General features: G+C 35.7%; 1 protein-coding gene across 11 annotated transcripts in view; it reads right to left on the bottom strand.

The window, feature by feature from the left end:
* IPO11 (importin 11) overlaps positions 1-12,720 on the bottom strand; it is a 487,981-nt gene that overhangs the window by 436,135 nt on the left and 39,126 nt on the right. For all 11 annotated transcript variants that reach the window (XR_009502321.1, XR_009502322.1, XM_059916450.1 and 8 more), the window contains exons 4-6: positions 12,089-12,161; positions 10,494-10,697; positions 2,473-2,605 (exon numbers count right to left, since the gene is read on the bottom strand). Coding sequence is in view for 9 of the 11 variants with exons in the window: in XM_059916450.1 (XP_059772433.1) it covers positions 2,473-2,605; positions 10,494-10,697; positions 12,089-12,161 (410 nt within the window). In the remaining 2 variants the exon portion in view is untranslated. The remainder of the gene's footprint in view (positions 1-2,472; positions 2,606-10,493; positions 10,698-12,088; positions 12,162-12,720) is intronic.

Here is a 12,720-nt window from a genome sequence, read left to right as displayed (position 1 = left end):
AGCAATCCCCTTCCTGGGCATCCATCTGGAGAAAACCATAATTCAAAAAGATACATACACCCCAACGTTCATAGCAGCACTATTACAATAGCCAAGACATGGAAACAACCTAAATGTCCATCGACAGATGAATGGATAAAGAAGATGTGGTATATACACACAACAGAATACTACTCAACCATAAAAAAGAATGAAATAACGTCATTTGCAGCAACACGGATGGACCTAGAGATTATCATACTAAGTGAAGTCAGAAAGAGAAAGACAAATACCATATGATATCACTTACATGTGGAATCTAAAATATGACACAAATGAACTTATTTACAAAACAGAAACAGACCTACAGACATAGAAAACAAACGTATACTTACCAAAAGGGAAGGGGGTCGGGGAGGGATGAATTAGGAATTGAGATTAGCAGAAACGTACTATCAGTACTATATACAAAATAGATGAATAACAAAGTCCTACTGTATAGCACAGGGAAGTATATTCAACATCCTGTAATAAACCATAATGGCAAAGAATATGAAAAAAAATGTGTATATGTATGTGTGTGTGTGTGTGTGTGTGTGTGTGTGTGTGTAAGTGAATCACTCTTCTGAATCACCAGAAATTAATACAACATTGTAAATCAATAAAATTTCAATAAAAAAATAATAAAGTCAGTGTATTAAAATTAGGCTTAGAATGCAAATGTCTAAAGACCTTCAGTTTCATACCATCAATTATATACAACTCAAGTTACTGTACCCTAATAGGAGAAAATAGGGCTCAAGCTGAATCCCTTACCCTGGACAAGATCTTTCCCACCACAGGACCTTGGTCTACACTTTCTGGGACAGTGCTTTCTTTCTCCCTTTATCACCTAGTTAACTTCCATTTAACCTTTATGATTTTGGTTCAAACATCATTTTCTCAGGGAAGTCTTTTCTGACCTTATTATCAATCATCATAACATTGTAAGGCCCCCCTGTCACAGATGTCATTTTACATGTACTTGTAGGATCATTGTATTATATCTGTCTCCCCAGAACCAAGCACCTACCTATAAATACGTTGAATGAAGTAATGAACATATGCCTGTCTAAAAGATACTAAATGCACACAGGTATAAATGCAAAGATTACATGTGACAAAAGCTCTAGTCCTAAGTATTTAAGTCATAAAAGGAAAGAAATTTATAGCTTGACAGAACAAGTATTTTAAAGAAAAATGCTATGAGATTTTTCCAGATCAGGATGCCTTAGAAATGCTAATGTGTATCTAAGACCTCAAGATGCTTCGGTGTTGAAAAGCCTAAAGCAGGCTAATGTACAGTAGAACGGCATCATTTGTGTCAGGAGTTAGGCTTTGAAGTCAGTGAGACAAAAAAACTCTACAATCAAAAGGATTCATGAAAATTCCTTAATCATTAAATACAGTACTTACACACCGCTTTATGTATCTAATCTTGTATCAGTTTCTCTAATTCTTTCTGTGTAAACATTTCTAAGGCCTTTTAATGTCTTCCTCAAGAATGTTGGCAAAACCATCTCCATTCACTTGTAAAACCACCTGTACAATGGATTGGATTTTACATGTCAACAGTCCTTTAAAATAATCTGTCCACAAGGTTCACCAAAATGTGTTGACAGTTTGGGGTTTGTGCATCCACCGTCTTATTAACGTAAGTGATGCACTGGAGTAGAGCCATTGCAAGGTACTAAAGGTGAGTATGATAAAAGGGTTTACAAATAAAACAGAGAATGCAAAATGAGCTGCAGTAAGAAAGAAATAAAGGTTGCTTGAGCTCAAACTAAGAAACACAAGATAAAAGAGCCTCAGCAACCAGAACAGAAGGAAGACAAAGAGAATAAAATGATGGTGAACGTTTTAGAAAGGAAAGGAACCTCGGAATACATGCATCAAGATAAGCTCAGCTCAGGGAAGGTGAAAGAGATTTATGCTAAGGGAATGCCTATAAACAAAGCATAGGAAAACACAGGCCAAGAGAGCACCCCAACAAGCACCTTCTAAAATCCAAGTGAGCCTAAGGTACAAACAAGAAAGATGAGTTCTCAGGGAAAAGAGAGCTGGGAGATAGAGCTCAACTAATAAGCCTGGGGGACAGAAGTTCAGGAAAGTCGGCATGACAATAATAATGGTAGCAGCCCAGAATAAGAAATGAAGCAAAAAAGAAGTGCAAGTATCTGAAAGGTATGCATTCAGAGCCATGAAACTCCAGTAATGTGAATATAACTTAAAGCTATCCATCTGAACTACGTGTGCTCTCATCAATTAGGGTAGAGGAAGAGCTATTCTTACAAAAGAAAAGCAAATTACAAGAGCCCTTGTCTCTGAGGGAACTATTAACCCCTTATTCTTCCACCAGTGCAACTGGAAACAGAAAGTCCATACAGAGAAACTATTTGGCCACTGTTCTGAGGTATGTTGTTTCAAAAATAAGCATGTCAAGTTTAATAGTACCTTTCAATGACAGTAGAGTTCGTTCTAGTGAACTTAGAACTGCAGCTTCATTGCCAGAAGAAACTTGTTGAAGGAATGTGTCTGTGTGGTGATTCCACAGAGAGCAGGCAAAACTATAAATTCCAGAAGCTAACTGCAAAGATATCAACAAATTTGTTCACAATATTATTACAGATTTCAGTAATCAATTAGACCTACGTAGTAATACATTTTGGTTTTAAAACTGAGCACACATTTTCAATGAGATTTAAAATAGTCAAGAATCACTTACAGCAACATTTTAAACTTCTTTTAGTCACAATGCACAGCAGTAAGTATGGTTTACATTGGCTACTGCTACTTACGCACACACACGTCCCCCCCAAAATATTAGTTTCTTGAAACATTTCTTAGCCTAATGCCTGCATTGCAGTCTGATATTTCCTATTTTTACTTTTTTTTCTTCCACTAATAGTTGTAACACTCAGCTTTAAAAACAGGAGTGTCACTGAGTTTATCAGATAAATCAATATACTAAGAATACAAAGGAGTTAAATTTCTGGGCTCTGCCAATTCTACCCATATGGTTTTGGGTATTTAAAGCAAGAAGATACAAACCACATCACTTGTCAGGCTGCTTGCCTAATATGTACCAGTATTTAAAAACCTGACTCACACTGAGAACCACCTTCCAGTGGTATCTTCGTTTTTTTCCAGAAGGTCTAAGAGCAATCCACCTGAGCCTACATGGCAATTTTCTTTAAATAAAATTATACAAAAGTGCATATGACTAGTTATCATTAGCACACTTCAGAATGATTTTTTCTTATTTGAGATATGTCATATCAACTAATTAAACACTATATTTACTAATATGGTCAGGCATCAGAAACCAGTCAGAAATGCAATCCTGTAAATATAATATTTCTATGAAAAAATCAAGTTCCACTTCTGTTATTTTAATTCAGTAATCTTAATGGTCTGTGCTTCCAGGTATAGAGAAATAGCTTCACCATACCCCTTGGAAACTCTGCACACATCTACACAGGCAAAGGCTTAAACCTCTGCTAATCCGAGTATTGGCAGAACATCTTGTGATCCTCCTGGAACACAAGAGGATGAAAGGCTTGTAAGCAATTGCTAGAACACCAATCTCCTGCTCACCTCCCTATCTCCTCTGTTAGATGGCTTCTCATGGCCTCCTGGGATCTGATAAGGTATAAAGTATCCTATCCCACCCCTAACTCTCTCCCCCAGAAGAGAGCTGCAGAATATAATACCACTTAGTTACAGTCTAGAAGTGGCTTCCCAGCAATGGGGCATTCCACAACTTGGACTGGAGTCATCCAGCCCCTATTGCTTTGGTCATTGTTTTTAGTGTGTAGACATATAGCATTTGTGACAGAAATCAAGAAACAGTAGTGTGAAAAAACTTTAATTAATATTCTTCTTTGTTTCACACTCCAGTTCTGGAGCTAAGCACCTAGCTTAGACATTAGGCATCTATTATGCCACAATTCATAATTCTTTTTAGCTAGCCTACAAAAGGGCTCTGCACAAACAGGGATGGTTGGAATGAAGCAGCAATAGCACTACACTTTCAGCCCAAGGGTAAAAGGAAGGAGACAGACAAAGAAGGAAGAAACCACAAGAATTTGGGACAGAATACCGCTAACTATCCTGTAAACACAAGCCCTCCACAAGCTTCTATCTGCTCCAGAAAATACCAACTGATACATGCTCACAAAAGGCTCATCTGGAAAAGAGAAAGTAATAATAAAGCACAAATAGGAGGGATAAAAATATTTATTCTACATTTTATTCTCAAAAATGTAGAGGGGGTAGGGAATATTCAGTTAGACAATATAAAAATAAATTATTTAATGAAACATTTTAGGTAGTAGTTCATGAAAATCCCAAATACTTGCATTTTTCTTTTTCTAAACCAGAAGAAACAGTGCCACCCACTGACTGCTTAGCAACTTTGTAGAAGCACACAGACTTGACTCCTTGAATATCAAAAGCAAAACATTACAGGAAGTTTTATTTCTTTTAGCATTTTAAATATTCTTAAACTTTTTTAGCCTCAGGACCACTGTCCTCACAATTTTCCCCTAAGAAAAGTGAGCACCAAAAATGTTTAAATCAAAGTCTTGTCATTCATCACTAATAGTGGGGCAATGAATATTATCCACAAACTGGAGCTTTCAAAACCTGCTTAACCTAACTCTAATCAACAAGATAGGGACTTCCCTGGTGGTCTAGTGGTTAAGAATCCGTCTTGCAACGCAGGGGACACCAGTTCAATCCCTGATCAGGGTACTAAGATCCCACATGCCGCAGGGCAACTAAGCCGGTGCACCACAACTACTGAGCCTGGGCGCTCTGGAGCCCACTTGCCACAACTAGAGAGAAGCCCGTGCGCCGCAACAAAGAGCCTGTGTGCCACAACTAGGACCCTACACAGCCAAATAAATAAATATTTAAAAAAAAAAAAAGATAACCAAAAAATGTTTCAACATGTCAATGGTGCACCAATAAAAAAAAGAGAGAGAATACTATTCTAACTTAAAAAGACTCTTAAGAGGGAATTAATTCCCTGGCGGTCCAGTGGTTAGGACTCCGCACTTTCACTGCCGAGGGCGCAGGTTCAATCCCTGGTCGGGGAACTAAAATCCCACAAGCTGCATGGTGTGGCCAAAAAAAAAGACACTTAAGAAACATGATCAAATGCTATGTACCTGCCATATTCATTTTTCTGGCTCAAACACACCACTTGTAAACATATTTAAGAACAACGTAGAAAATTGGCTAGAAGTATTACATCATATTAAATCACTACTTTTATGTGTGTTAAATATGATAAAAGTTAAATGATTATATATGCTAAGTAACCAGATTAGGCTCAAGATGGAATCGCTCATGCTAAGCCCCACAGCAGCAAACCAAAACTTAGAACTAAGGTTCTGTGCTGGGCTCTCCCAGAAAAGGCAGGTCTAGGTCAACCAATCAGTGCCTGCCTGCTCAACACAAGTTACCTGACCCAGCTCTAAGACTTCTTTCTGCTCCATATAAGGAAAATAACCCTGATTTAGCTATTCAGCTAATTCCCAGTCTAGCTTCCTTGTTCCTGCTCACTTTCGTACAAAAAACTCTTTCAGCTTGTACAGCTCTTTGGAGCTCCTATCTGCTAAACTGGATGCTGCCTGAGCCATGAATAGTTGAATAAAATCTACTAAATCAGTAAACTGTCTGTGGAAAATTTCCTTTTAACCTTTAAAAAAATAAATCTATCTTTTTACAAATGAATACTAAAGTATTTAGTAATAAAATATTGTGAAATCTTTAAATTACTTTATCTTAGAAAAAGCAATAAAGCAAAAACAGCGAAATGTTAACTGCTAAATCTAGGTGATGGGTATATGGCAGTTAATATTTTTTCATTATTTTTCTATATGTTTAAAAAATTCACAAGTAACTCTTAAAATATCCACACATTTGTAACAAAAAAAGGTAGTTACTTTAGTAGCAGTCAGCTTTTTCCTTAATATTTAAAAATAAATTTGTTTCCACTTAACCATGATATACATATATATCAAACTACACAAACGTGCCAGGCCAGAAGCTTTGGTGGATTATAAGGTCTCAAAAACAATTTCCAAAGTGCCAATGTATGTCTCTCAATTGATATTTATTAACTTTCAATGAAGGACATTCCTAAAGACCTGTAACACGTGTTACCTACATATTTTTTAAGTAAAATCTAATTTTTATTTTGTTCTCAAACTTGCCACTGGTACACCTCAGGCCCAGGAAGGTCACTGTGGCCCATCTTCCAGATCCCTCAAGTCCTCTAATCCTAGCAACAGCCATAAGGCCGTCCTTAGCTACTGATGTCTAGACAATGCTCTCAGGTATACAGAGTATGATCTCGATATGAGGAAGGAGGAAGTGAAACTACCCTCCTCTCCATTTGGGATCCTACCTTTGTTCACAGCTGCATTTCAGGCATCCAATACAGTGACTGGCAGAGTAGGAACTCAAATATTTGTCAGACAGATAGAGATGGGCAAAAAACAAAGCTTCCCACCAAAAGTTTCCTCATATTTATATAAGCCTAGACTCACACACACACACACACACACATGCATGCACGCACGCACACACACACACACACACACTCTTAAGTCCCCACACAGGCTCATAGCAGAAATGACCCTTTGTGTATTATAGGAGTCACCCTTTAAACAACGTGTTTAAAAGCCAATTTGAATTTGGCAGAGCAAGAGACAAGATCTAGAATCAGCACTTAATCAGTACTTGGCATTTAAAACCACCCAAATGAAACTGAAAACAAAATGAATTTAACCTACTTGATGATTTGCTTATAAACAACACATTTATCTTTTAAATAAATTTCACTATTTTGTAAATTTCCTGAAGGTTCAAGCTATACCATATAAGTGGCACCTTGGCAGTCTCAAATTTAACATTCATAACTTCAACTATCTGGGAATTTTCCCTAAGGACCACATCATTAAATTATAAATTTATAAGAAGTATGAAAATCTCTTTTACGAGGCTGAGTGAGCTTATACTAACCAACCCATCTCAAAGTAGCTATGTGGTTCTGTTTTGTTAGTTTATTCAGAAAACAGTAACTCATCAGGAAGACTCTTTGGTAGTATTGTAACCTGACTTCACCCTGCCACACAGTTTTCTCTTATCTTCACCATACAAATAATACATATGCTGTTAGTGGGAACATTATTCATCATAAACCCTTCAGTTTTTAAAATTTTGCTAAATGTTAGCTTTGACTATAATAACAATGTAATACAGTATTTAGTTTTCTTATGTGGCAGATTTTAATAAGTTACTAAATGAACTTTGAGGGTTTGTTTGTGTCTTACGCCTTTCCCCATGAATGTCAAGAGACGACTATTTGTCTCTTTCATCTCCTTCAGTACCGTAGATATGTCTCGTACACAACAGGCAATCAATATCTGCTGACCTACTCTCAGGGAGAAGAATTTAAGATTAATTCCTAACATCCAACCTTAAAAAATTCATAATAAAAACTGGTTATGGAAAATGTCTTTTTTAGAGATTCATACTCTAAATATTATTGGATGAACTGACACATTAAGATTTGCTCCAGCAAAGAGGAAAAGTAAACGTGGCAACACCTTAAGAACTGTTAAATATGAGTGAAGAATATATGGGGGTTGTTGTATTGTTCTCTCAACTAGAGTATATTTGAAATTTTCTTAATTAAGAAAACTATATAACTAGTTGTATGCCAAAATTCCACAGCAAAGTATCCAATAAAGTCAGTAGGTCAAAAACTTAACTGTATGCCAAGAAAATACAAAAAAAAGAAAAAAGAAAACTAACTGTACAAAGGTCTTGGCTTCTAGAAAAAACAGTGATTAAAAATGCAAAATTGATATTTAAATTTACATAACTAAGATTTCCATATCAAAACTTTAATGGTGTTTGTATAGATTAACTTGGAATAATAAAGATTATAAATTCACAGAATCACACAACTTTAGAATTGAAAGAAAATTTTAAAGAATCATAAAGTTTAAATGTCTTACTCAAAATTCCAAAGCTGCTCAGTACAAAGAAACATTCTTCACTGGAAACCAGGTCTTCTCATACTTGTTAACCCATATTTCTAAACACAAGTGAAATGTACTTGCTTTCAAAAAATCTTTTCTTCTTTTTTGAGTTTTAGATTACTTCATTTACCATAGCATAAACCTTTGTGGGTTACACATCATGTCTACAAGGTATTATTTGGTTAATACATTTACAAGTACATTAGAATTACTATCTGTACTTTAAATCCCTTGCTTTCGTAGACTTTAGATTTTAACTGTACTTAATGTCAACTTTTTTATATTCAGGTTTGTATGAAAAGCTTATGATTTTCTAGAAAATGAATCCTCTGTGTCAAATCAAGCTCAATTTTGTAACTGCAAAGCAATTTTCTCTCCACTGCTGATTTTGTAGTTTGTCACCCCTGAAAAAAACTTATTTTAACATGGAGGGAAAACAAGATATAAACATTGTTGGGGCATGCAGAGCAGTAGGGAGGGGTTTTAAGTGCACACTGCACTACTTTGCCACACCAACTAGCTCAACTATGACCTTACACTTAATTTTAGGTGGGAAACTAATTTAGTACATGAAGACCATCTTAGCGATAAAGTAAACACATTATTAAAAGGAAGATTTTCCCACACGTCAGATTACCAAAATAATAGGAGTTGCTTTATTAACTAGCAAACTTGCTCTTTATAATAATATCTTCCCACACATGCTACCTTCAGTTAAAGTACACATCTTGTTCCCCAACCCCATGAGACAAGATTCCCCTCCTAGTCCCTACTGTGCTCCATGTTTCCAGGTTCAGATACTCCATTCCAGAATGAAAGGTGCTAAGCTGAATTATTTTTTCCCGGTATCTTGAGTTTTGTATATGCTCCTCAAACTCCTGCTTTTTGAAGTTTTGCACTATACCACTTTGAAATCTAGACGGTATCTAAGAACAAATCTCTTCTTTTACCATTTATTCATTTAACAGTTACTGAGCACCATCCACTGATGTGCATTCTTCTGGGCTGGATAGTACGACTATAACAATAAGAGCTACAGTCCTCCCTCATAAAATTCAGTGTGGTGGACCTCAAAAAGGTAAGTCAACAATTACAATGTAATTACAATGCAATGTACAGTGTAATAAATGCGCTGCTGGAAGTAAGTACAAGATGCTAAGGAGACCTATATTTCACTTTATATGGAGAGGAAACAGCCTCACACTACAGGAAAACCAAGCAAGAAAGCTGAAGTGGACAGGAAGCTAACCCAAACAAGCTATACAGAATAAGGCTAGTTTAGATACAACTGGTAGAGCCTGACTAGGCTAAATATAAATTACATCTGAAAACCAAGGCAACACATTAAGAGAGTACAACTTCAGAAAGCCAAACCAAGAAGTAAGACTTCTATAGAAGGGGACCCTTCACTATAGAGTAACCGTAACCCAGAATCTTCTACACATTTGATTTTGGAAAACATCTATATAAAAGAAATTGAACGGGCCTAAGATGGGGATAAAGGTGAGAAAAATCAACAAGAAATTCATAGAGAGACTTGAGTAGATAAAATGTCCATTTCTTTAGTCCTTGTTAGATGTCAAGCAAAAGGGACAAGGATTTTAAAAGCAACCTTTAACAAAAAGAATTTCTTACACTCAATATCCTTAGATAAACAGAAAATTGGCTATTTAAACCTACTGGGTTAAAAATAAAGAGAACATAATGTGGTTCTGGTTTAAACTTTGGTGTATTAAGAATCACCTGGGGAACCTATCAAAAATGCAAATTCCCAAGCCATATCCTCAAAGTGAGAATTCCAAAGGTAAGCAAGAACACTTAAAAACACTTGGAGACTCCCATTGTTACCTGGTACAGTTCAAAATGTTAGGTTGAACAATATGAAAATCACTGTTCTGGTAGTTCAAAACAGTGAAATACAAACAAAAGCACCAAAGCAACTGAATGGAGAAAGTAAAGTTTTTTCAACAAATGGTGCTAAAACACCTATAGACACCCTCAGTCGTGTCAGACTCCTTCCTACATCCACCAATTACCCAGGCGCGTCAATTGTAACTTCCTAAATTTCAACTCTACATGCTCCTAAATGTTCTCTTTACCACTGCTTCATTTAAGAGCTTTATCATCGAATCTGAACTACTTCAAATAGCCTCAATTGCCTTTGCCTTCAGACTGTCTCTTTGCCTTCAGACTGTTCTCCACCAATTTTTCCCCCTCATTGGCAACTAAGTGACCTTACCAGTCATATCACTAACCAGCTTAAAACCTTTCGGGTGTTATCTATTACTATGAACCTTTTGAGGTCAATTAGAAAGAATTAATAATCCTTCAGTAAGATATTTAGAGGTAAAATTACACACATTTTAATACAAGTAGCACAGTTTTCATTATCAAATTCTACATTAAATCACTTACATCATAAAACAGTTTTCTATCAGCAGCCAGTCGTTTAGACGCCAGGGTCTTGGTAACATGATAAAAGGTAAGCAACGCTCTGTGCTGTCGAAGATCATCTTGTACTTTCACAGATTCTATAAGAGTGGGAATCAATTCAGGCCACTGTCTAGGACAGTCCAATCGAGCAACTTTTGCAATCAGCACGGCAATCTGAGTTGCAATCTAAAGGGAAAAAAATTAATCTTCAGAAATAAACATACGAAATTAAAGCAATAGATAAGGAATGCATTCATAGTTGAAAATTACCTTTTTGGTTAATTATACATTTAAAAAAAATGAGTAAGATTTCACTGAGCAACTGCTTAAGATAGTAGTTCTCAAAGTGTGGTCTATGGGTCCCTAGGGCGCCTAGGATCCTTTCTGTGAGGTCCTCCCTTTCCCAATAACGTACCGGTGTGAAGCTAGATTCTCATTACATACCTTCTGCCAAAATAATATCACAACATTGTAAATAGCAGATATATTTGAAAATCTAGATGTCTTCTTTTAAATAGCCAGACACTAAAGAGATAGGCAAAAATGCCGAACAATGTTACTCTTCTCATTAAATATTTATTGTTTGGGAAAATAGCTATTGTTCACTTTTTTAAATTCTACTTATGTTAACAAATAATATTTTTTTAGATTTCTCAGTTTTAATTTCTAATACAATAAATATCAACATATATAACCATTTCGTGTTTTATTTTAGCAGTATAAGGAAGTTCTAAGAATGCAAACTTTGAGAACCACTGACCTCAGAGTAGAAATGAACATCAGTATTAGGTAATTACATAATATTTGTTCAGATCAGTTTCACAAATTCTGGTTGACAGAACACCTAAGTAATGGTTTACCCCTCAATCACCCAAGACCCTGACCCCCCAACCACCTCCTGCCCCACGGAAAGTAACTCTGTTCCTCTCCATCTCCCCTCATCTCCCTCAGTTGAAGAAATGTACAGCAAAAAACTCAGATCATTTAAATAGGTTTAGATAAAACTGCACTGGATACACCACCTAATACAGTGTGCTTTAATATTCAAATTAAAGAATCAAATGTAAGAAATAGTAGTAACTTGGAAAAATAATTTTTGTATCATAAGCAAACTTATTTTATTCTTAAAAGAAAAATCTCACTACAAGGGAAAGAAAAATTCAGTTCCCACAGAGTAGTGAGAACTGCAAATGTGATGAAGGAAACAGACAAAAACCAGAAGCCATCCTGTAGTTTGGGGGCAGGGGGGAATGGGAGTGCTAAATTAACTTCTATAATTAATATATAGAGATGTGCTTTCAATATTGGCTCAAACACTGAAGAAGTTAAAAAATATACAAGTATATCTATCTTCAAATGACTTCTGAGTTTTAAATCATTAACAGCCAAATCTAATAAAAATTCTTAACAGGTAGTCTTGGATCTCAAAATTAAAAAACCATCAGAGAAATGTGTATAAACATCACAAATGAACATTATAAGATTTTATTTTTAATGCCAAGAAACAAAGTTAGTTTGGAAAAGAAGCAAAAACTAAGGGAAAAGAAAGAATAGTTGGCACTCATTTTCTCACTAACCTGGTTTATTGGTTCATTGAAGTTGGTGATTAGCCCTGCACGCAATGTAGATTTCTCCTCCTCTGAGAGAGCACTGTAAAAAGATACATTTGTTATGCAAGAGAATGCTGCCTAATAATGACTGCAGGTAAGCATGACTGAGAATTTTAGCAATAAAGTCTTTCAAACAATGTGTCCTTGATTGTTTTGGTAATTAAACAGAATTATTTCCATTACTTGTATATTGACACATCAGGTAATTCAAAAGCACAAAATTCCTGCACAACTGAATAAACAGGAAGCACAAAATAGTAAGCAATAGGAAATAAGACAAATCCAGAGTAAAGAACGTGATACTTTGATGTTTCCTTCTATTGATATAAAAACAGTTGCCTACCAAAAAATTAATGACGGTCTTTAAAAAAATCTATGAGTAAATATTAGTCTTACACTGACTTCTTTTACAAAATTCTATGTGGAAAGGGATCACGAATCAGAGAATATTTGGGATGGAAGACTTATTAGAAATCAACTAGTTTAAAATCTTTCATTTTACATGTCTGAAAAGGATAAACACAATACTAATAAGTTTGACTGCAAATGAGGAAGGAAACTAGATAGCAAAAGGAAAGAGATGGAGACTATCCATCTGT

The sequence above is a fragment of the Balaenoptera ricei genome, chromosome 3, assembly GCF_028023285.1.
Source record: "Balaenoptera ricei isolate mBalRic1 chromosome 3, mBalRic1.hap2, whole genome shotgun sequence".
Classification (NCBI taxonomy): Eukaryota; Metazoa; Chordata; class Mammalia; order Artiodactyla; family Balaenopteridae; genus Balaenoptera; species Balaenoptera ricei.
The sequence above is the reverse complement of the archived record's forward strand: the minus strand, read 5'-3'. Positions and strand labels throughout refer to the sequence as shown.